We start from the raw sequence: 27,016 nt of genomic DNA, 5'->3' as shown, positions 1-27,016 counted from the left end.
AACCAAAACCGTGGACCCAAACACAAACAAAGCCACTGGCACACAGACACGTACTGTAAAGTAAAGCATTCTTACAAGATGGAGAGAGACACTTATGGGAAATACTTGCATAAATTAGATAAATGCATCACCTATTATATGTGTTACTAGAAGTTCAGTATACAAATACAAAGTGACATTGTATAATAATTCTTGTTTAAGAAAATTAATATAAAATCAACATTTTTTTTTAAATTTATTCAACAAACAAAAGGTTGAACCAAACAAACAAAACATTTTAAACAGAACAGCACCCAAGCATAAACTAGCCTCTCTTTCAATGCCCACTCTTGAGCCAAGATGGCTGCCAGCCAGAATATATATATATATATATATATATATATATATATATATATATATATATATATATATATACATACACTGTATATATATATATATATATATATATATATATATATATATATATATATATATTTAACTGTGCAGGGCCTCTGCTCTGTCACAAACCTTTTTCTGGGATTTTATATACCTGCCCAGTAAAAGACCACTTGTTTCAATTCCCAACACAATGCTGTTCATTAGTTCATTATGTGTCTTCTTACTGAACTTTTTCCACCTTTGAAATTAAACAGAAATAAGTTAACAGTAATATTGATAATGATTCCTGTTCTAAATAACGTGACCTAGAGTTAAAGCCAGTAAAGATAGTTGGAAGATGTGTTGCCACAAGTCATCATTTAAAAAATATGTATACAATGGTTTATGGTCTATAGCCATCATTATAGGATTCTGAAATGTCAGAAACCATCCATGAAGTCCAAATATAGAGCTAGAGAATTTCAAATCATGTTTCCATGTGTTAGCCTGGTGTGAAGTGGCTAGCTCTGTGTAACAGAGCTCTATCAGACAATCTGCCAGGCCCACAATAACCCAAAGGCAGTTTTCTCTGAGCTTTCAAAGCCATGTGTGCTCAAATGCCATACATTCCCTAAAATGCAAAATCTATTTTTCAATAAACAGCTGCAATCTCATGGTAATAATGACCGTGTGAAAACATTTAAGGCTCTAAAGTTAAACTTGAGCAGAATAATATGATTGTATCAAGGTAGCAGACAGACCCATTGTCTTAATATTTGCATTTAGATGAAGTAATACAATAACTCTCAGAACTATTTAAATAAATATTTTTGCAGTAATTTGGCTGCCTCGGTTCAGAGACTGTGCAGCGCATAAGCTGCTAATTGAACCAGAAAAATGTTTAGATACAACTGACATTCAATTAGGTTTTGCAAATCAGATTAAGTGCATGTCCTCAAAGCAGGTTTCAAAACAATGTGTTATGAAGATTTTGCAGTAATTTGATGGGATTCGTCAAGCTCATAATGAAATAATGGCTGAAGGAAATTACTATAACATGACCTGTAAGTAATTGGAAGTCCATATTGGAATAACATCTTGAATGACTCAAGCATTTCCCCATTTTCATTTGACATCTGCATCTCCTGGTGAAGTTTGTTGACATATTTTTTTTTTATTTGATTTCTCTAGCCAGAATAGACTCTTGAGCTGCAACAACGTGTTTCTATGAGTGTCCCATATATATTAATATGTGATGTGCACCTTTTCCCTTTGTCCCTTTGCATTTGTACTGTAACGGGTTAGAGGCTGTAAGTCTACACGCTGTATTTTGGTACCCCTACCAACTATCTCTTTAAGTAAGATTTAGACCAAATATTAAAATAAGCTCTTATAGTCAAATACTGTTAATTATTGATCTCCTTATGTATTCACCTACTTTTTAATCATCAATACATTGTTTATTATAAAAATAATATAAATAAAAACCTGTTTTTTTGTTTGTATTTGCTTTAGTTTACTTAAAAGAAAGGAAGTCTGGAGTCCAGGTTTCATAGGCACTATTACACAATTAACTAATTAAGAGCTGGAAGGAGGTTAGATTGGTTCAATTAAGCAAATGTGGATACATTTGGAATAAAGACCAGGAATGGTGCTTCCTTCCTGTAGAATCAGATGATCCAGGGTTGTTTTGGTGGAGGGTCCCATTTGGTTTTGAAAGTATTTTGAGCAAACTAAAAAGGTGGTTTTTAACATTCATAACATGCTGAAAATGTCAAGTCGGTAACACTTTACAATGTGTCTCTAATCACTGTGTATTTACATAGTAGTTACATAGTAAATTAGACGACCACAGGATTTTCATGTTGGGATAGTCGCTCATCATTTAAATATTCATTTGGATATTCAAAAAGTAATAAAAGCCATTATATTGCTCTGAACGCTGGCAGAGACAGCATAGCAGCAGGGGCAGGGGGCGTGTCCATGGCCCCCGTGTGTGTGCCTTTATTTTACAGCAAGACCTTACAATATGTAACACATTAAAATAGAAAAATATCTCAGGAGTAAAGAATAAGTTGTGTAGGACTTACTTTACCCCAGTGAATTAACTACAAAATAAAGGATGCCAAATAGCAGTTCAAGTTAAATGTTTTGTTTATTACCGAAATAAATTGTACATAAAGTTGACAACGCATATTTTATTTACTCAATAGTACTCAAACAGCTGACCCTAATTATCCCTTTAATTGAGTTAACTGGGGGGGGGGGGGGGGCAATAACTTTTTCACACCTGATTGATTACCTTGCACACCAAACAAATGAAAGAAGCACCAAACTTTGGTGTCAATTTTTCTCTCAGACTCCCTCTATATACTACTACAACCCACAAAAAAATCTGACCAAATACAATGTGAAAAATGTGCAAAAATGCAGAAAATCAGACAGGGGGCAAATACTTTTTCATGGCACTGTATATATATATTAATCTCACATATTACACAGCGCTCTTTTTAATTTTCCATTTTTTGAAACTGTCGCACAAATCTGGTGAGATGGTAAATAAGTGCAAGGTATTTTTGTCGTTTGTAGCGAATACGAACATCTGATTTTTGTATCCGAATACATGTCAAAAAATATTAGCATGAATATTCACATATTTGTCTCAGCACTATAGTAAATACATGTGTACTTACACATACTTACAATGTTATTATGCATAGTTACAATTTACTTAACGTGTACATCTTGATGAGACTTCTGTAAAATGGCATCAGTACATTTTAATTGGTAGTTTGCTTTCTGACAATGACAATGTTTAAAAAGTGTTATTTATAACCCCTGTAACACAGCAGGGAGGGGGTTAATATCCTCCCTGCAGAAAACATGTGCGTATGCACATTTTGTTAATTTGCTTATTGTTTAATTGTTTCTGTTAATTGTTTTATTGTTAATTATCACCTGCACCTGGCTATGATTGTAAATTAGAGCCAGGTGCAGGGTTTATAAGGAGAGCAGTCAGGCTGCTCTAGGCTGCTGAGTAGAAGGAAGCAGAAGAGGTGCTCTGTTTCCGAGTAGCCAGAGGTAAAAAGTAAGTGCGGTGTTAAACTTGTGTTTTGTGTAAGTACGGGGAAACAGCTTAGCTGTCCCGTGTTAGACAGGGTGTTCCTGAAAGTTGAGTTAGATCTCCAAGGGGAGTTAGGTGTTTATTTTGTGTTTATTAAAAATAGCGCAACAGCGCTTTTAAAAATCAAGTTTTGTGTGTGGCTGGGTCATTTAAAGTGCTGAAAAAGAATCCGAAGGACTAAAACCCTTCACACCCCCTAATGTTGCAAGAGAGAGTGAAAAAGCAGCAAACAGTTACTGCTTGGAATAAAAGCTTAAACCACAACTAAAAAATAGAAATGTCTCAGTCAACCTTATATTCCGTTGTAATGTTTGACCTTTACTGCTGAAGTTTTTCCCTAAATATTTCAAAGGGTTGCAATGAAGTTTTGTCTTGACTTGATTAGCCTGTAGTGAAGACATACACTGTATATGTACTGTGTGGAGCACCAGTGTGATTTGGTTGAACTAGGTCATGGGTAGAATGCACAATCCATTATGTTTCAGGAAATATTGATTTGAGAATCAATAAGAGTCCTTCTATTTATCTTTCTTGGGAAACTTGTCCTCAAGTTAAGAAAAACTTAGTGTCTTAGTTGCTGCTGTACTGGCATACATTTGCCAGTAAATTGTAATGCATTTATGACCCCAAAAGCTGTACTTGAACCTGTGAAAGCATGAGTTCTTCAAGGACTTTTTTCTATTGCAGCTTTAAAGTCTTTATTTGACACTGACATATTTCAAAATCTCTTTCATCTAACCAATCAATGTCATGTGTTCAAGCTTATTGTTACATATATCTAAAGAACAAAACCTTGGAACAAATGTACATTGTGACAATAAAATAATTTCTTATTCAAAGTGGTGTCAACAGGTTCACCTAACAGACATGTTAGGTATCATGGAAATACGACCACTTTGTTACACATATACATCATTGCACTTGAGAGGGCGACTAGGCTAATCACAGGACTGAATGACGTAAGCAATGCGAACAGTTTAACAGAATTAAATCTCTTCAACCTAGGAAAAAAAAGACATGAAATGAGGAATTTAACTGAAGATTATAAAATCCTAAATTGTATAGATAACCCAAGTTACAACTTTAAATTTGGCACAAAGAGTAGGCCATAAATGGAGTTAAAGTAAGTATAGAACAGGTGGTAGGAACCACTTTTTTTACACAGAGTAATACATGCATGGAATAGCCTACCAGGTGGGCATTGTAAATGGTGTGCTAAGAAGGTTTACAGCCATGATGGGCTGAATGGCCTCTTCTTGTTCCCAAACTTTTTTTTCTATTTACTTAAGCTCTTATCTATACAATTCCCAAAGCAAGTGCCTTGACCAATATACAAGACAAGTCAGGCTGTGGTGCTTCAGTTGCCGTTGTCCCTATCTGCGCGGCTTTAAAAATAATGCAAATACAAAAGAGTACTGCCCAGGTTAAAAGTAAGAGATTATAAGTGTTTTCATGTAATGTAATTTCTCCTAAAACCAGGAGTTATTTTGTAAAAAGGTGCCAGATCTTATAACTAAAGAAGAGTGACAGCATTTTTTATTCTAGACCTTATGTACTAACATTGATTTAGAGTAGCTGCCATATATGCTTAATCTTCTCATCCGCTTGTTGGTTTTGTGCTTTATTGTTGGTGTCGGTAGCTGCATGCTGACCTTGGTCATGCCATGCCGAACAGGAACGGCAAGCACTAGTTTTTTGGTGTTTCAGCGTTTGGGTTGAAATTTGTTTATTTTTTGTTCCCTTACTCAAAGACGTTGCATGATAAAATATATACGGTACACTTTTAACATAAAATTAATGGAACAGGAAATTTTTTTTTTATTGTACATGTTATGTATAGAGAGCATTTTTTTGCAATAACAATTATCCCCCACCATTACGGTTTATCATTTGCAAATTGTAGATCTGTCGCCTGTCAGGCACACATTAACCCCTGCCGAAAGCTATGTGTGAAACCCATAAACATCCACTTTTACAGTATCCCTGAAATACATTTAATTGGGCTTCTAAATGTTCCTTCCCATTAACACATCTGCTTCCTCATTCCTCAACATCTGCTGTTTTGGCCGCCAGGGATTCACATAAAAAGAGGATGTTAACAAATCCTAAAATGTCTAATGTACTTGTAGTGCTGTGCCCTGCTTTCCACGTATCTAATAAGCATTGAACATTAGAACAGCAGCTTTTGTTTACAGTGAATCAAACCATTCCCCCGAAACACCCCTACAACTCTCTAGCTAAATAGCTTGATAAGCAAAACCGCAAAACACTAGTCTAGTTTACACTAGCTTCTACTTATTTTATGTATTTATTTATTTCTGCATTTATTTATTTAAAGGTGGTTGAAAACTCTTTAAAAACAGTAAGGGCTGCATTTGTTCGTCCTAATTCTTTACTTCTGGAGAATGTAGAATAGGAGGGGCCAGCAGAGTTGAAAGGGTCCCGTAGTCACATGATTTGAGTGGAATTAGGAAGCCTGTTCAGTGCTGGCAGTTAGGATCTCCAGGTAAGCTAAAGGCTAGCACAGAGCCAGGTAAATATAGATGCAGAGAAAAATGAGGGTACAGTAACTCGGTAACCACGGACCACTTAGAATGGTTGTATTCGTTATAATTTTTTTTTTAATGAACTGAATTAAAATGCTATTTGAAGCTGCTTACTCTAATATATGTCTATTTATTTCCTCCAAGTGGAAGCAAATATTTGTTTTTGCTAAGTGCAGTATAAGACAAAGAGAAGTCTGATTCCTTCGTAGAATTTTTGCGTGCGATGTACTAAACAGTTATTTTTTGTGAACAACTATCGTAATATCACCACAAGTTTTACGGACAGCATAAATTACTGCTCATTATACAGGAGAGATCAGAATTTGCATCTCAATGTAAATAGATTTGCAATGCCAAAAAGAAATGGAAAACAAATTTCTACAAAGATGACATTTACCTACTAGTTAGTGAAATGGAAAAAAAAATCAGGAAATATTATTTAACACCTTGAAGGGCCAAAAATAAAGAAATGAAACATGGAAAGAAATAACTAACAAAATAAATTCAATGAAGATCAGTGCCGGTGCTAGGATTTACTGTGAATTAAAACAGTATATCCAAACATTTTAATAAATCAATTATGTAGCAAGATTAATCATTTTGATTAATAACTCGATTTAGTTAATATTGAGACATATTAATATCTTCAAATTAGTCACAGAACCTATTAATCATAGGCATCAATTGTATTTTTAAATTAATGTTATCACGTACAAAAGTTAGTATGAAAATGTTTATATAAAAAAAAAACACACACATGTGCTTCTTAAAACCTAGCCTGCAGTACAAATGCATTCATTACAACTCATAAGCGAAAACATAATTCTATGAACATACTTAAATTAATATCGCAAAAGCATGTTACTTTAAGAATATCGCAGAAAACTTTTTGTTTGAGTCAATGTATATAGCAAGCCACATAGAGAGGAGATTGATCTAGCTAATAGATTCCAAGCACTGAGCAATGATGACCTAGTGCTGGATGAACACAGGGGTGAGGTGTTGTTAGTAGGTGATTCAATTATACGCTATGTTGACAGTGATTTTAGCTGTAAAGGTCCCATAAATATTATTGTTACTTGCCTTCCTGGAGCAAAAGTAAAGGATATTGAATATTGCACAGATTTTTAAAACACAAAAAAGTCTGTGGTCATTGTACATGCAGGTACAAATGACATAAGGAACAGAAAATTTGAGATTCTGAAAGAGGATTTCAAATCATTAACAAGATAGCTGAAAAAGTTAGGATGCAGAATTATTCTCACAGGTCTGTTGGTGGTGGGGATGAAGTATTCAGTAGAATTAGAGCCGTAAATACTTGGCTGGCTGGTTGCTCTCTGCAAGAAGGGCTGGGATTTATAAACAACTGGGATTGCTTTTGGAAAAGAAATAGATATTATTGTATCTAAATAAGTCAGGGGCAAGCAGGGTAGCTGATAAATTGAACACCACCTAGCAAGGTATTTAAACTAGGAACTGGGGAGGGGAGGGCATGTCAAATTCAGATTAAAGTATCCTGCCATTTTCTCTACCTGCTGTGTAAACACAGAGGTGTGCGTTACAGTAACCTTCATCAAATTTCTATTAGCAATTTACACTTAGGTTTATTTAATAAGACACTGTTAATTTGTGATTTTATTCAGGATTACAACATTGATATTTTTTCTTTAACTGAAACTTGGCTTGGACCGAATGACAATGTTTCCCTGATTGCGGCTTTACCACCTAACTATTCTCCAGAAAGCTTGCTCTAGTGGCCGGGGAGGTGGACTTGCTGTTGTTTTCCGTAGTGAACTTAGAATCAAACACGAAATTGTTGAAGGTTATTCATCTTTTGACGTTTTAACCTTGACATTAAACAGTCCATTACCTGTTCATATTGTAATTATTTATTGACCACCCAAGTCAAACCCACTCTTTCTGACTGAATTTGGGGATCTGCTATCTATATTGACAGTCAAATATGATAGGATTCTTTTATTGGGTGATTTTCATGTTGACAGTGATTCTGTTTCTAACTCCTTGCGGGTACTGGATTCCTTAGATTATATCATGCATGTCAAAGGTACTACGCATAATCGTGGCCATACTATAGATCTGGTAATTTCTCGTGGTTTAGCTGTTAAGAACGTCATAACCCTAGATCTTACTATTTCTGATCATCGTGCCATTCTTTTTGAGGTGAATCTGCCAATATCAACAAAGACTGTGGACCGTACATTTAAATCCCAGGTAATTCATTCTTCAACTGCTGTTGAGCCTTCTGATGCATTGAGCTCATTACCACTCTCTGAGTCCTTATCAGTAGATGTGCTAGTTAATACCTACAACACCACCTTGACTGGTATTTTAGATACTGTAATGCCAATCAAAACTCAGAGTGACTTTTAAAAAAAGCTCACCCTGGTTTAATTATACAACTCGTAAGATGAAATATGAGGGTTGTGAACTAGAATGGAGATGGCGGGAATCTAAACTGCACGTTCATTACATTGCATGGAAGGGCCACCTGGTTAAATATAGAAAGGCTCTGGCATTGGCTAGATCATCATATTCTAGTTTAATTGAAGCAAATACAAATAATCCTAGATTTCTTTTTGCTACCCTAGATAAATTAATTAATCCTTCCCTTACAAGTCTTACCCTTGACATTGGTTTCTCTCACAGCTGCAATGACTTCTTACATTTCTTTAAAAATAAAATACTAGACATCAGAAATGAGATTCCAAAGACACCTTCTATTAAGGAGGACTCCAGCACAATTTTACCAACTACACCTATTAAGGCTACTATGGGGGCCTTTCTTTGATTACCTTACAGGAACTGACAGAGCTAATTCAACATATGAGATCTACTACATGCTCTCTTGATCCTATTCCTACTAAACTATTAAAAGATACCTTGATGTTGTTAATACCCACATTTTAAACATTATAAATGGTTCACTTTCCTCCGGTATAGTTCCCTCAGCACTTAAGGTAGCTGTGGTAAAGCCTATACTTAAGAAACACAATTTGGACCCTAAAATCCTCAATTACTATAGGCCAATCTACAACCTACCATTCTTAGACAAGGTTCTAGAGAGAGTTGTTGCAATTCAATTACAAAAATGTCTAACTCTTAATGGTATATTCGAGAAGTTTCAGTCTGGTTTTCGTGCTGCACATAGCACCGAAACGGCCTTGTCAGAGTTGTGAATGATCTGCTAATAAGCTCTGACTCAGGCTTTCCATCAGTTTTAATTCTTCTAGATCTAAGTGCTGCCTTTGATACTGTAGACCATTCCATCCTACTGAATCGTCTTGAAAGCACAGTGGGACTGTCTGGCCTTGTCCTATCCTGGTTTAAATCTTATTTTTCTGATCGGTTTAAGTTTGTCTCTGTTGGGGAGGTAAAATCGGCATTATCAGAAGTTGTCTGTGGTGTTCCACAGGGCTCCATTCTGGGTCCCTTGTTGTTTTCATTATATATGCTACCGTTAGGTGATGTTATCCGCAGACACAGAATGAACTTCCGTTGCTGTACTGATGATACCTAGCTATATTTGTCCCTAAAGCCAGGAATGTCTTCTGCCTGGGTGTTATTAGCTACTTGCCTTGCCTTAAGTATTGGATGTCACAGAATGTTCTAATATTGAATTCAGATAAAACAGAAGTTATGCTAGTGGGCTCACAGAACCAGCTAAAAGGAAATGTGGTATTACATGAGCTCGACCCTTGCAGTCTCTCATCAACACTTAAACTAAAGTTTGGGGGTCATTTTTGATCCTGATCTGTCATTTGAGACATATTAAGGAAGTTACTAAAGTATATTTTTTACCATTTTTTACAAGCATAGCCAAACTTTTTTATTAACCAATTATTTCCGTATCTGATGCAGAGAGACTAATGCATGCCTTTGTTTCATCTAGAATTGATTATTATAATGCACTTTTTCTGGAGTCCCAAAATGTGTGGTATCTCTCTTGCAGCTTGATCAGAATACTGCCGCTAGAATTGTGACTAAAACCAAGAAAAGTGAACATATTACCCCTGTTTTGGCCTCTTTATACTAGCTCCCTGTGCAGTATTATTATTATTATTATTTATTTCTTAGCAGACGCCCTTATCCAGGGCGACTTACAATTGTTACAAGATATCACATTATACATTATTTCACATTATACAGATATCGCATTATTTTTACATACAATTACCCATTTATACAGTTGGGTTTTTACTGGAGCAATCTTGGTAAAGTACCTTGCTCAAGGGTACAACAGCAGTGTCCCCCACTGGGGATTGAACCCACAACCCTCCGGTCAAGAGTCCAGAGCCCTAACCACTACTCCACACTGCTGCAGTATAGAATTGATTTTAATATTTTGCCCTGAATGGATTAGCACCTATTTATTTGTAGGAGTTATTGACCCCGTACCTTCCAAACCACACTCTGAGATCACAGGATGCGAGGCTGGTGTTTATTCCTAGGGGCAACAAGAGAGGTAGGGCTTTTTTCTTGTAGAGCTCCTAAATTATGGAATGCTCTGCCTTCGTTTGTCATGGAAACTGGGGCCGTTACAGTTTTAAAGTCAAGACTAAAAATGCATTTTTATAAAATGGCTTTCTTATCTTAGTGGGTTTTAATGTAACTTTAAAATTGCTGCTTTTGTATTGTGTATACTGTTATTTAAATGGTCTGATTGTGGCAGTTGTATGTGTGACATGCTATACAAATGTATTGTGGTTTGTTATTTTTTTTCTGCTATGTGCTTTGTGATACTGTTGTATAAAAAGCGCCATATAAATGCAATAAATAATAATAATAATAATCATAATAATAATTGTTGTGTAAAGGAAAAGTACAGTACATATAGTAGGCTACGCAAGTAAACACTTTTCTGCGTATTTCAGTTGTCTGTGCACCACATTTAATTAAATAACTCTGCAATGATTTGTTTACGTGCTTCCCTTCATTAATAAAGCTCCTTAACATATAAAAGAAACCAAAACAAAATGTATGTTTTAAGGTGCTTTATTTTAAAGTACTGTAAAAACAGGACTTTTTTGCGGCAACTTTCTAATGGCCTTCAAGGTCCATTTTTGCTGCAATAAATGTCTGCGCTTCTTTTTCTTGTAATGTACAGCACATGTATGACTAATCTATTTCACAGCACATAAATTTTGCAGATTTTTAATAAACGCGAAATTAGCAAACATTTATTGCTCGCAAAATGTTCTTGTTTTACAGTCGCTAAAAGCCCGGAAACATTTAAACAGGAAGTTTCACACTGAATCTACACCATTGAGAGGCATGCGTAAAATAACAGGCACAAATCAAAGTTGTAAATCATGAAAAAATGATACATCAAGGGTTCTATATTATAATGAGATTTGTATATTTGCATACGAAAGTAGTTTGAAACGAACAGTCGTAACTAAACTACCGCAGCAGGGATGAAACTGAGTTACGGGACTGAAAATTACTTTAGTACATTGCGGGTAGGTCTACCAAGTCATAAAAATCTACGAAAAGTCAAGATACAAAAGAAAAATCAAAGATACATAGATCCCCTTATGTTCAAAAACACATTCAAAGTTTAAAAAAAAAAAAAATGAAAAGTGAAATCAGCACCAAAGCCAAAGAAATAGTAGCGGCATTCATTGTAAAAGACAAGCTGTGACGGAAATATAATGAGTTCTGGTTGTAAATCTCCCTCTCCTCCTGTGAGGGTACGAAGTAGTGAAAGGGAAATGCTTTGGACAGGTTGTCCTGACAGTTCATTCCCTGGGTCGGGAAGTCATTCAGCCTGGAAAAAGACGGGACTCCAGTGCGGGAATGTATTGACCTGGAAGGTAAACGAGGTAGCAGGTGCAGGCAATAGAATCAGCTGCAATCGTTTACCATAATCGTATAAAAGGGGCTGGAGAATTGTAAATCTTTTCCTTCGCTTTTGGTTTTGAAATAGACCTGGAAGGACCCGTGCACTGTGAATTAAGAGAATCGTGAGTGTTTGTTTGTTTGTCTTGATTATAATTGTTACTTGTGTGTTTATAGATTTAACACGTTCCAGAGCTGTTGCTAAGAGCCAGCACTGAACCCGGAACAGCACTGCACTATTTGTCACTCTTTAAACTGTATCACCCACCACAAGCACTACAGCAAGCACCCAGGACTGGTGACCATGGTTGTATATTGTGGGAGAGATACTGTGTTTATTGTTTAGGGCTGCAATCCCTGTTACTGTTCTCCGTGTTTTATGCATCGCTGTGTATAACCAGTTTATTATTTGGTCACCAGACCTGGATTATAACAAAAAAATAAAACGTATATTTTTCCGTACCAGATTACAAATCTCTGTCCGTTTATTCCTGCACTGCATCACCTCTGCACCTGTACATAATCAGCAACCACTTTGCCACACAAGCACAAACTGTTTTAGAAGGTATAACAAAGCAAATTCATTTGCCAGACATGTACTGAACTCTATTTCTGGACAAGCAAAGCTGTGTGTGATTACGATTACAAAAAGTTCAAATAAAAGCTTGAATAAAATCAAAGAACCCCTGTGCAAAAACATTGATTTTAAGGTGCACATTTTTTACAGCAATACCATTTCGCAGTCAAGAAAGCATATGCAGTTTCTATATAAATCATTTCCTATGTAAATTTATATATTTCTATATAAATAATTTCCTATCAAGTGTTACCTATGACAGGTGTCGGATTACTGGTACAGAATGGGATATATGTGGCAATCAAAAAACTTGCCATTTACAGACATCTGTACAACATATATTTTACTGCCAGTGACTCGACTATACTTCTGCACTGTACTTAAATAGCAAATTGGAGGCATGTTTTTAGACTGATATTCATGACCAGAAAAACGTCAGAATAAAGATAAGCTGAATTGCCACTGCAATTCAATTGATAGCAACGTGGAAGAAAAAGTCATGTGAAATATAAATAAAAAATCTGTGACCTGACAGTTTACAAACCTATAATATTTATCAGTATTGGCGTACACATCATGCCCCCATTGGATCCTATAGGTATTCCCTTGATTTCTCCTGTATCCAAAATATATTAAATCAAAAGGCAAGTTGTAGATATTTTGATTAATCAAATGTGGCTTTATTCTCTTTTTTTAAAGCATTTTCTTTACATACAGCGTTCTTTTGTAGCAAAATGACTTCGAATATCTTTATGCGAGTCGCCAGGAAATCATCCTTTGTACTGGTCCCACTCCGCCAAGTCACATTTAATGTGCACTGGTGCAGACAAGTAGCTTGTACTTTTGTAATACCTGCATTCCTGTCATTTCAGCTACTCTTGCCAGGAGCATACATTGATTTAATGCATACTGTGCCCCAATATATAATTGATATAGTTTGTCACTGCGGTTTTAGTTCTTTCTACCAGCATGAATAATAAAATGCTAAAAGGTCTGCCCAGTCCCTGACCACATTCCGGCGCCTCCTTAAGACTCACCTCTTCAAACAGCACCTGTAGAACTCAGTATCCTGGGACACTATCACCCTTCATGTAAATGTGCTTTATTTTGCTCTATCTTCCCCCTGTTTTACTGCATTTAATCCTGTACTTCAGAATACTGTAATCTGCCAAGTGTTTAACCTGTAGTACTTTGTATTTAATCATATCCTGATGTAACTATCACTATTTAATCATATCCTGATGTCACTATCACTATCTGCTGTATTATTGAATTGTGGTTTGTCACACTTGTACATTGCTTGAACAAAAGTTATTGTATTTCTTGCTCTTATTGTATTACTTGTATTGTAACACTTGAAATGTATTTGCTTACGATTGTAATTCGCCCTGGATAAGGGCGTCTGCTAAGAAATAAATAATAATAATAATAATAATAATAATAATAATAAAAAATATGTATCTGTTATACTTAATACAGATTACAGAACCCACTGCTTGCAGTTATTTAACTTTCACTTTGGGCTTTTATTTAAAAAATGTAAATAAATACTTCAAGTATTTTTAAGTTGAGGGTTTATTTAAAAAATCTTCCACAAACCCACAGGCTTTATAAAACAGTCCACCAAACAGTTTATATTACTGTTTGTGTGAAATAACAGGTATCAATGCAGGACACCCAGTATCAGGTTTTGAAAAAGCCAATAAAAAAATTAAGTGGTGTTACTTGAATCACTCCTGGCACCATATAGGCTATCCGTGTTGTACCTGACTGATGACAAAGCTTTAAAGAGTAACTTGGTACAGATACCTTTATGTCACTTTATATATCATTTTCAGTTTAAGTCATCTTCTCTCAACAGCTGGTAAACCTGAGTGTTAACATTAAAATGTCCTCCAGCATCATTCTCATATGAAATAACTCATTTGTTCTAAGTGGCTTTTCTTAGATGTTGCAGAGATTACACTCTGAAGTACCAGCTGGACAGAGATCTTTGATAGCTGTATTGAGGCCAAGGGGTGCTTTTAGTTTACTAGGATGGAAAATGAGTCTAATGTAAACATAAGAAGCGAGGTAATTTGAGACCTAATTAACTACAACCCAGAAACACACCTGCAGTATTGGCTCCAGCAATGGCCTCTGGCACTTTGCAGTATAGCACACCTTTAATACTGAATACCACAGTGCACTTATGTTTTCCAGAACAAGTATTACAATAGTTTATTTTCCCAGGATGTGATGTGGGTTGACAATTACCAGTCATCCATTTGTTAAATGTTTCATTGCTACAAGAAGACAGTGGGGGATGTAGCAGTAGCATCTGTGCTTTTGATAAACATTACAGCTTCAAATAAGAAGAAAAAAAAAAAATTTAACTGGCAGCCAAAACTGTATTTTGTGAAAGTAAAAAAAAAATTAAATAAATAAGACTAATGCTGGGGAAATAAGATCAAGAAAAAAAACTGCTTACTTTCATGTGGACTATATTGATTCTCCAATTTTCTCTAAATTGCTTTCATCCAGCACTAGCCAAAGAGAGAATACAGCATATAATAGATTTCAATCAGATCCCATTATAGCTAAACACCTGTTAAGAGACTGAGGTCCATCTTCTTGTATGCATGTGATTCAGCATCTAATTTTACTTTAGTTGACATGCAGTGCATTGTTCAGCAGTATATGCCTTCAACTATTATTTCTAAAGAAATCAATTAGAAACCATTAAATCTGAAGTTGTCACAAAGGAAGCCGGAAATTGCCACTCACCTCTCTGTCCAGCAGTGCAGGTGACACCACAGTGACGATGTCTCCCTTTTCAGGGTCAATGTAGAACATGTTAGGGGATGGCTTGTCGGGCGTTTGTTTGACGATGTTGTAGCGAAGAACGGCATTGTCCGTGTTGGGGTCGTCGGCATCGTAAGCCGTCATCCGCATCACGGTGGTTCCTGAAAAAAGGAAGCAGAGAGTGTCACCAGTCACATGATCGTAGCAGCGATTTTTGCCTCCTGCACTCCCAGAGTCAGCTTGACATGGAAGCAGTAGCATATGAACTTTATTTTTCTACGTGTGGAATGGGAGTCCAGCTCTGTGTGTTCGATATTCTAAAAACCTGTGTCCACAAAAACAGAATCTCTAAACTTGAACCAGCCATACCTTACAGTAGAATACATTGCAAGTGCTGTTATTGAAGGAAATTGAACCAAACCAAACTGGAGCTCAACAAGCCCCCTGAACTACATTTCATGTGCAATGTTTTTCACTAGTTTAACCGTTTAAGCCTCAGCCAGGAGATAACATTGTTACAGTGAGCATGTTCTGTGGGGTAATTTGGATGCATTTGCAAATGCACCAGCATATTAACTGTGATCAATGGGTGATTTCTTGGGCTGGCTTATGGTATACCTTGTGGAATGTTCCGAAATGTTGCCAGTGCTTACTGTAAGCTGAGACACAGAGATCTGTGAACTTCCAACAACAACTGACTTAGCCAGGTATTTCAGTGAGATGTCTTTGTTATTGAGTTTTTGAATGTGTTCTGAATAACCTACTGTACAGTATTATGTTTTATTTCCTCTTATTAGAACTAGCAATGTTATCACTGTCCTAGCTTTCTCCTTTTCTTCTGTTGAAGATCTTTTGGCTCTTTGCTTGTATATTGTATGTACATTTTCAACTATGCAGATATTTAAAATCCAACCCTATAGATGGAGAATTGGAGCTGCTTTCTGGTACTTAATCACTTCATGTGTTTCAGTTCACTCTAATGCTCTAGTAGCAATCAGACAATTTGACCTACAACACAGGCACCAGGAAGCAACAGGTCATCATCAGTGTTGCAAGTATTTAAAGAAAACACACACACACACAAAGAAAAATAGGGACGTCGGTTGTGGGTTTGTACAAGAAATGTTTACAACACAAACCAATAGCAGCCATTCCTAAGACACACAGTGGGCAACTCATGGTGACAAAGGAAAAGCCTGTTCATGAGCTTTATAACACCCACACAGATTAATAGACAATAGAACAAAAATTGCCTACATTTACACAGACATTAGCCTACAGATTGTTTAGGGATATATAAATGCTATAGAGCACTATGCAGCCAGTTGTGTGACCTGGATTGTATAACTATGGAGACCAGATATGATTTCAGTATTGCTGCTTTGTGCAATTGTTGCTCAGATGTTCCATTAACTACGCATGTCTATGGCCTCATTCTCCTCTCTTCTCTGGCTCCTTGGCTGCATTCAAAGCTACAGTGAGTCCGGCTCACGTATGTATTAAAAAGTAAACATTTGTGACCCAGGGCTGACATCTCTGAGGGCTCCATATTGATCACATGAATAGCATTTTCTATCAAACCAATTAATTTATTTCACGGAGACATCCATCAATCAGTTGATTGCTCTGCTAGGTATGGCCTCAAAGGGTTAGTTCTCTGCCCTCAAGCACTCAAAGTACTATACTCATAATCCTGCATTTCATGTTCCTTTCTCAGTGTGATTCACAATACTCTGGCTTGTCTTTATATAACTCTGGCTAGTGTGCCTTTTAAATCACATGCCCAAAGGTGAACAAGCAAAATTTGTCTAGGCAGAATCGCAGTAAAAATCTGTCACGCTGGTTATAATTATAAAGATGAAAATAAGTGTGAGGATTACATGCAGCTTCCTCTCTTTATTCATGTTTGATTAAAAAAGTAGATCAAAGGGGGCTGGCATTTGCAGAAATGCCTGGATGCAGTTATACACAGAACTATAGCTACAAAAAGAGTATACAAAAAAAAACAGGGTTTTCCAAAATGTCAAGGAGAGCATCTGCCAGCACTTTTTTTTTGGCTTAAATCTCATTAAAAACAAACATTTATATGTCAACTGGAATAAAATAAATTATAAAGCAATGACAACAACAAGAGAAACTAAGCAACTTTATGTTAAAAGCACATACAATCAATCAGTGGTCATAAAGTCATTAATAACAGGAATTAATACAAAATAACTACATTGCGACTGACAGCTGTTTTCTGCCCAGGTTTTGTTTATCCCATTGCCAAATCAACTCTTTATCACCCCTTCAATGATTTAGCAAATCCACCAGATGCACTTTACAAAGTTCCTCAGCAAAGGTCACTTCAGCTCTTTACAATTCTTTTTTGCTGGGGTGTTAGTAAGTTCCACCACTCAGTAAGAGAGAACTTTCCTTATTTTCAGAACTAGTCACTGCCAATTAAAGTCGGCTGCAATGACTGGTGTTGGTAAAGACAGGTTGGTAATAACCAGCTCCAATTCAACACAGAAAACTACCAACAGAACATTCACTCAATCAGTGCATTAAAACATGTTTGTTTAATGCAGTTCTCTACGAATCATGCGGAAACTGAAAACCAGCATAATGGGAAATCAACTACCTATAGCTACATTTGTGATTTATGGCAGACATGTTTCTGTTAAAATAGATTTTTTTCCAGTATGTGCAATTACCCATTTATGGAAGTTCAGTTCTATCTTAATACAGTCAATAGATATCCAAGAGTTGCTTTTGTGTCCATTAGACTGCAGTTTTCAACTCATCTTTAATATGTGTGTTGAGTATGCTTCTTAAGACATCTTAAGAAGGGCAACATCTTGCTCCAACAAATATGGAGGAACTAAAACATAGTTATGTTAGAGTGGTTACTGGAATAAATTATATCTTGTCATTTTCATATGGATACCTTTCCGTATTGCAATCCTACTGACTGTTTATTAACATGTAACTGAACTTCAATGAATGAGAAATTGCTTATTGATTAAGCCACGCACAAAGAGTTATCGTTAATTTAAAGTTGGGCAATTGGACAACACCTTCCGAAGAGTGCAAAAACCGACTGCCACAAAGTTTAGTAGGATTTCTGGAGTACCAGAATTGGTTTGGATGCAGCTCCTTAGCATACTCGACTGAACGCTGTGTTTCGTCAACTTTTAATTAGTGCCGGTTTTAATCAGGAAAAATAATTAAGAAAAAATTAGTAAAACAGATGTCACTGCTATATTAAAAAAAAAAAAAAAAAAATCATTACAATTTGTTCAGTGGTTGCATTCATGGCATTTTCTGCTTATTATTATGTTGATTAGAAACGTGCAAGTTCATTATTTTTTTATTAGACGCACAGTCCATTATTAGATGCACAATTCTATTTGCACATAGTGTTGGGATCTTGACAGGTTTACACATTACATGTGAACAATAGCAAAATCATCTTTCTGGTTTTGGATGATTCAAATAAGTGTGTAAAGGTGCTTTCATCTGATCTGCTCATCAGCTGTAGTTGCCTGCCATAGATACGTGTAACACAGGCTGGATCTGCCAAAGTGTCTTTATAAACAGCCAGCAGCAACTAGTGATCTACCACTTTGGGTCAAGATTCCTGTTGTTTAGCTGGCAATACACTGCTGTGCACAAGAAGGTGCTGGCGCTTATTAATATAAAGGCATTTTTTAAACATATATTTATGGCCAGCAACTAGAACAGAGGAGCTGGTAAAATCTTGTATTGCACCTTGCAAAATGCTAAACAGCAGAGCATGAATGATGAACAGGAAATCAGACCCCCTTTTCTTTTACATTAATAAACACTGGGTAAATTGTATCTGGTAGCATACAGATTTCATTATACTATGTAGCTACGTGGTCTTTGAAACTGACAATACAATGGCAACACAAGCCCCTTTATATGATTAATAAGTACATTGTTTTCACAGCTGATAAGCAACTGATATCCCTGGGGAAGGAATCAGTTGTAGATCAAGGAACCTTTTGAGACACTCTTGCAGTCTGTGTCATTAACTGCTCGGGAAAGGAGGGCCAATCAAATGCAGTGCTGCTCTCAGAAGGATTTGGTTTTCCACAAACCTTCAGTGTAAGGGTCTGGGGCGCGTTCACAAACATTAGCAGCACACTGAGTTTTCAAATGGTCTTTCTTTTGAATATTTTACCACTGAAGAAAAATACAGCATTCAGAGTTTTCAAAGCTATGTATTCCAATGTGTAAATTAAGGGTTTCTTCTTTTGCCTATTTTGCCTTCCACAACAATATCTGTTTCCCCTTCACTGTGTTACAGACAATATGACCCCTTTGGATCCAACAAAGCTACTTCTGGGTTCTACAAATATGAGTGGGGTCTTAATACATGTAACACAGTTAGTGAACTAACTTGACTTGGGGTACAGTATTTCCACATATGGCGTGGCTTATCCAGCTGATTTAGAGTCCAATGATGCTATACATACATTGTCCCATAGCTGAAGACCATATGGGCATATCACATGAATAATTACGTATGAACAGATGTAAAGCTGCACAGTATGTTTGAGACTTCAGCTCATTCATCCAGTGTTGTATTAACTGTGTGATATAGGCTTTAACAGCACCTCGTATGGGCGTTTATGCTGTATTGCGTCATTGTGTTCTCCATTAAAGCACTCAACAAACTTATGCAAGCCCTTAATATTGCATATTTTAAATAAATACAGTATTGCTTTATTAATGTGTTAGACAGTTCTTGAACATTTGATTCATAGAGTAGTGATGTTTTCCACTGTGCGAGACTACAAAAATCAGTGATGCGTGGTGTTTTCACAAAGTAATCTCAAATATGAATTGAGTGTATACGATTTGGTTTGGTGAAGACATCAGGTTTACAAAATTGAAACTGCAAGCCATTTTAAGAGAGGTAATGGGGAGGAACACAGTTTGTGAATTCTGAACATTTCCCTTCTGAGAAAAATGCAATGCATGTGTATATCATTACTGTTTTACATCACTAAGCCACTGATGAATGGTGAATTCATGGGTGTCGCCAGAAGATGTTACAGACTGTACTTCTGTTTAAATGAAAGCTACAGTGATTTTTATTAAGACTGTATATTTGTATTTCCTTTACCCAAGTAACCAAGCTTAAAGCTATGCCACTGCTTCACTTTTTTAATGCATATTGCAAAAACATGTTTAAAAATGTAAAAAATAAATAAATAGATAAATAAATAAATAAATAAATAAATAAATATTATATACAGTACATGCCGTTTATAAGAATTCCTGATATAAGAATCAACCGAATATAGTGATCAAAACCACTGGGATAAAATCATTCCTATACTAACCATGCTAAAATACTCCGCTTGTAAGAATAAAAGCAATCCACTACAAGAATCATTTCGGGGCAAACTGACTGCATGTAATGCGATACAGTATCAAGTGCAATGAGGTGTACAACCAATAAAGCTTTGCATCTCTGCTTAGTGAAAAACTGTGAGATTTGCATCGCAACTAAAAAAAAGCAAGACACAGATGCTTAAATGCAGTGGTAGTCCTGACAGAAAAATACTGTATTGTAATGTCATTTTAATTCAAAGGCCATTACACGTAACACCGCAGGGCAGTTAAACTAGGCTCCCTCACGAGACGATCGCTTCTCAAGTATACTGTAGTAAAATAGGATTCTGCAGCCTCGAGTAAACATAATCATGATCATATAACAAGTTGCTTACCCATTTGTGGTGATTGAGCACCATTGACATTTGTATAATGTATTTAAACTGCTGATGCACAGAGGCATGCTTTTGCTATTTGTAATCATATTGGTCCGTTTTTAAGAATCAACCGCTTATAAGAATCTAATCATCTGGGATGGATGTGTTTCTTATTAAACAGAGTGCATATATATATTTCATAGGCCAAAAGGCATTACCTATCTAAAATGCATCAATCCAGGAACAGATGCTGCTGGATTGAAGTCTTTTTGATGTCAGATTACTCTTTTTATGATGTTTACTATCATTCTGAGCGGCTCTTATTACAATTACTCAAATATTGTGGTTTCTTTTTATATTTTGTTGTTTTTTTGTGTTAAGGTGTGTGGTTTTTGGTTTATTTTGTATTATTATTATTATTATTATTATTATTATTATTATTATTATTATTATTATTATTTATTTCTTAGCAGATGCCCTTACCCAGGGCAACTTACAATTGTTACAAGATATCACATTATTTTTACATACAATTACCCATTTATACAGTTGGGTTTTTACTGGAGCAATCTAGGTAAAGTACCTTGCTCAAAGGTACAGCAGCAGTGTCCCCCACCTGGGATTGAACCCACAACCCTCCGGTCAAGAGTCCAGAACCCTAACCACTACTCCACACTGCTGTATTAATGTTGTATTATTATAATAATAATAATATCTTTATTTTTATATAGCGCCTTTCATAGTGGACCACCATCACAAAGCGCTTCACAGAGGTAGGCTGTGAACGGTGCATTATATGCAGAGTCACTTACAATAGGACATTGATTTAACATCTCATCTGCAGGATGGAGCTCAAGGAGGTTAAGTGACTTGCTCAGGGTCACACAGTGAGTCAGTCAGAGGCAGAAGTGGGATTTGAACCGGTGACCTTCTGGTTAGGGTTAGGGTTAGGGTTAGGGTAAGCCCTGTACTTTAACCACTGATTTGAATGTATTGTTTAGTGTGAAAAAACATGATTATTGTTATTATTGTTTTACAGCATGGATGGGGTTAAAATGCCCCATCCAGCTAAAATCGCGAGACTGCGTGGTTGGCAGCGAGTGATTATTGACAGACTGGCTGTCGACCACGCTATGAGAAAGCCTGTGCAGAATGTGGTCAAGAGAGAAACTAGGTAATTGATAACCAGTTAATCCCTCGACCACAATATAAAAACCGGCAGCTTTTGCTGATCAGGGTTGGGTGTTCAGGGAGCAAGAACGAGACGTGAGTGAATATACAAAGAAAGATAACTACATTTGCTACTCGTGCTGGATTTCGACCAGTATGGTACTTGTTTGTTTTGTGTGTCTGTTCTATAAGTGTTTTGTTTCTGTTAAAACTGTTTCTCTTCAATAAATACGCGCATCGGCGCTTCATCCCCGTAGTACTATGTGTGTCTCTTCCTGGTCTGACGGCACCACAAGTCACCCTGTTCCCAAGGTGCTTTGACTATGAGTTCAGGAGCTATGAGTTGTAGTTGCTTGTCATAAACATTTGTAATGTAGGCTAGATCAGCCAAAGTGTCTTTATAGAAGTATGGGCCAATGCCATCTAGGGATCTGCCACGTTGGATGAAGATTCCCCTAGTATTGCTGGTAATACGCAGCTGGGCACTACCTGACTGGCTCTCACCTCTATAAAGACACTTTGACTGATCTAGACTTCATTCCAACTCTCTATGGCAGGCAGCTGCTCCTGATTTCAAGGCACCTTATAACACAATAATTGTAATGCAAAAAACAACAGCATTGATTGCAAACATCAGAAGAAGTTAAGACGACAGTTTAAAAAAAAAATGGAGCTACTCAATGGAGCCTAGAATGGAGTGTTACTGAAACAAGTTCCAATTCTGAAACGGATCACTAATTATCAAATTATTTGGTCACAGGGTTGTATATCAGCCATTAGAGACCATTTACATTTAATATTGGGCATTATAGCAGCTTCATGAGAAACCGTAATAAACACTTACAATGCCAGTCAGACATGTTATTATTATTAGTTTATTTAGCAGACGCCTTTATCCAAGGCGACTTACAGAGACTAGGGTGTGTGAACTATGCATCAGCTGCAGAGTCACTTACAACTACGTCTCACCCGAAAGACGGAGCACAAGGAGGTTAAGTGACTTGCTCAGGGTCACACAATGAGTCAGTGGCTGATGTGAGATTTGAACCGGGGACCTCTTGGTTACAAGCCATTTTCTTTAACCACTGGACCACACAGCCTCATGTTGAAACATAGCGTCGTCCACTTATCATCATACAAACAGTGCAATGTTTTTAGTAATTGATGCTCTAGCTTTAAAAGGACCCTGTGTTGGCTTTGATTTCTTGATTTGTTTTATCTTTTCCTTTTGTACAGCGCTTTGTGGTGGCCTACAGTAGTCATTAAAAGCACATTGAAAGTCTTTTTTTTTGTTGTCGTGATCTAGACTCAGTCCTAGGCACGTCTCTGAAGAATGCTATAATAATCTTCCTGGTGAGGCAAACAACTGCTTACAGTCACGCACAGAGGAGTCTGTATTGTGGGGTATGCTTGGCTACACTGATGTAAACTCTTTTGAGAGTACCATATGGAGATTAGGCTAGCAGTGATTTGGTCAGCTGGGATACGATAAAATACAAATTATATTTACTTTGCTTCAAAGAAGCAATTCAGGTACTGTATCAATGTACAGCATTGTTCCCTTTGATTCTAATAGTGTCTTTTTCCTATTTTTTTTCACATAACTCCCCCACCCTCCCTCCCCCTTCTCATTTTTTGTTTCCTTCCTGGACATGGAAAATTATTTTCATTTTATGCAATTCTACATTGCCCCACAAACCCATAGGTTATACATTTTCTTTAGAAGAAGGAGAAGAAGAAGAAGAAGAAGAAGAAGAAGAAGAAGAAGAAGGAGAAGAAGAAGGAGAAGGAGAAGGAGAAGGAGGAGAAGATGATGAAGATGATGATGATGAAGATGATGAAGATGATGATGAAGATGAAGAAGATGATTAAGATGATTCAAGCCTGGGGAAAGTAGCCTGACAGACAGTGTGGGTGGCTGATGTTATTGAGTTTAATGAAATTTATGTGTTGTGGGCATTTCTTTTATGTCATTTTCAGTGTAAGGCAAGATTATTAGCAACTATGAAGTAAAGAAATCCACCTGCCTCAGGATTCAATTCACTCTGTAATGCCTTTATGACGAGTAAATCCAAGGGAACATTAAACTAGAAGAAGTCTAACTTAAGGACAATATCCAGTTTATTTTATTTAATTAATATGAGTATTCTACACTGAGGACAGAGACTGTGCAGTCTGACAGCGTTTGTGGCTATAGTGGTTCACAAAAGGAAAAGTGGACAGAATCAGGGCACATTAAAACTTTTCAGCCTGGTTTATTAGATTTATTAAGTCAGTTACAGCCCTTGTACTGTAAACCCGTGTCAGGATTTCGCAGTTACCCGCAACACCAGATTTGTCTCTGCAACTGCAGTGCAGGGACCAAAAAACTCCAGTGAAATAAGGAATCCGACTCAAACATGGTTAGATGAGTCTTGAAAAATAGCTGATAGTGGAATAAATTACTCTGAAAAAAATAGATGCTCAGGAAATGACCCCACAGCAAGGTTTAAAAGAAGCGAACCACACACATGTCTCATTTAGTTGTTACAATGGGGAATGCAACAATAATTTTCACGTCATTTTAATTTCTGACCTCTCAAAAGGGGACCACTTCTACAATTACTCCAAGCTACTTTAGACTGGAACCCTGAAACTCCTGAGGCATTATGGGAACTGCAAAACAATATCATTAGAGTCCTGCCTCGTTGTACCGCGCTCAATGCTGCTATTGTCCTGTACATCATCACCCTCTGTGCTACCATATGCCACTGCACCTAGCCAAGAAGATGGACATAAATGGATTGCCATCTCTCTCACTTTACAGTCAGCAAAATACTAATTTGACAAGTTATCCCCTGTGTTATACTGTACATAACACACTATTGCCATTGTTGTTACTGCCTTGTAACCTGTTTCTTCTTTACTGGGACATACGGTCCACCAATGGATATAGTCAATGACCCAGCTGGCAGTTTGAACACAATTGAAATTGTGCTACTGTAAATTAGGGCTGACATGTTAAGCTTGCCATTAGCTGGAACAATAAACCAGCTTTCACTACAAGTTAAAATACCTTCCCACTAAAAACTGGCAAGGGGTTACTCCCTCTATAAAGCTAGAGACGATGACATTCATTTCAAACTCTTGGCCTTTTTCTAACTGAAAAATGGGTTCCCATGAGCTTATTTTCTCATTTAAATACCACTATCTGCTGCACAACATGGAGATGACTACTATATTCATAGCAAAGCCGATGAGGGATGTTTAGTTAACAAGAATGAATTCTCAAAATACTTCATAAATATGTTAATACACATAAGAACCCCCACCCCACCCCATCCTAGCTTTCAATAGAGTTAATCATAAATAGCTTCTTGTAAAGCCTTTGTTTGGTTGAAGAGCAACAGCATGCCAAGGTTTCCTCGATATAAGGATGAATAGATGTCCACAATACTTTTGTTTTAGCATTTGCTGGGAATATAATGGATTATCATATAGTAGAACATGGAAGAAAGAATTGTGAAAAGGAAAAGAACACTGGAAGAGGCTGAACACTAACTCCAGACTGAGACTCACACAACATAATTCAAAGCTGGAAAATACATTGTATTCATGGTAAATCATGGTGCCATCTCTTTAAAATCTGTTTAGGGCATAGTATCATATTCAGACTTTAGAAGAAGTGGGTTTTGTATTTTTCAATGTACTGTCCATCCATGAGTGGGCGAGGTTGAGGAGGATATACAATAATTAATTACAATTGTTGGTCTGTATCATTCAAATAAAGACAGATATTTGGTGCATTGTATTTATCCTCTTTGTGTAGTTTTGAATTAAGCCCATCTGCAACATGAATAGTAGTTCAGAATATATATATATATATATATATATATATATATATATATATATATATATATACATATATATAAAAAGCTGCCATGCGTTATTACAACTATAGTTGACCATAAAAAGCATGGCACTGGGAACACAGCCAACAAGAGAAAACTCATTAAAAGAAAAAGTCCATTACGAATAATATGTTTTCTTGATAAATGGCTTAAAGCCCAGAGTTATAATATTTACATAGCATTATGTATTCCTTCTCAACAAAAATTATGTTCCCTTTAAAGCAATGTTAACCAAGGTTTTTCAACTTTCATTGTCTCTTTTTGATTTCTTGATGTTGTAGATTTTTTGGTTTCCTGAAGAAACTTCTCAGGTGAAAAAATCTAGGAATTAAAAAAGAACACCTGAACGTAAAACACTGAGCTTTTTTCTTTAATCTAGTACCAAAGAGTATGTTTTAAAACCAACATAATAGAGAGGAAAGTAGCCAGGCAGAAAATGAGTTTCAAAACATATATAAAGAATTGGAAGATCCCTTAAGATGTATGGAATTGTTTTGTGAGCTATGACCACTTTAAACAGAAATGAAATATATATACAGTATATATATTGGTTCTGTTCCCCTAACGTTGGCCTTGCACAGTGCAGCAGAGTGTTAAGTAATCACTGAATCAATTAAAAATACAGGTGTTGTAGTGAAGAGAACATGCATCAGCTGTGTACAGCTGTGTAATTCCATCTTGAGACAATGAGGGTACCAACATGTCCCAGACTTTCATAAAAAAAAGAAACTGCAGAATGGTATACATGAGAAATGAAAAAACAAACAAGCAATGGAATTAGCCCTTCTCCTCTCTCCTTAACAATTTAATCTAATCTAGAGTGCTGTTCAATGGCTCAAATCGAAGCCATAAAAAATGTCAGGACTCAGATCTGATTCAACTTAATAGCAATGCAATTTCCTGTGCAGTTTACCCAATTCCCTCTAGTGGGTAAGCTAGGAACAGAACCCTGTCTGGAGTAGTTGTATGCCACATTTCCA

At 36.5% G+C, this 27,016-nt stretch overlaps 1 protein-coding gene across 1 annotated transcript in view; it reads right to left on the bottom strand.

Annotated features, from left to right (window-relative positions):
- Positions 1-27,016, bottom strand: part of LOC117425955 (cadherin-13) — a 339,797-nt gene that overhangs the window by 115,550 nt on the left and 197,231 nt on the right. Inside the window, exon 7 of the mRNA XM_034043295.3 lies at positions 15,230-15,408. Within this exon, the coding sequence (XP_033899186.2) occupies positions 15,230-15,408 (179 nt within the window). The remainder of the gene's footprint in view (positions 1-15,229; positions 15,409-27,016) is intronic.

This window comes from Acipenser ruthenus, chromosome 20 (genome assembly GCF_902713425.1).
Source record: "Acipenser ruthenus chromosome 20, fAciRut3.2 maternal haplotype, whole genome shotgun sequence".
Taxonomy (NCBI): Eukaryota; Metazoa; Chordata; class Actinopteri; order Acipenseriformes; family Acipenseridae; genus Acipenser; species Acipenser ruthenus.
The sequence above is the reverse complement of the archived record's forward strand: the minus strand, read 5'-3'. Positions and strand labels throughout refer to the sequence as shown.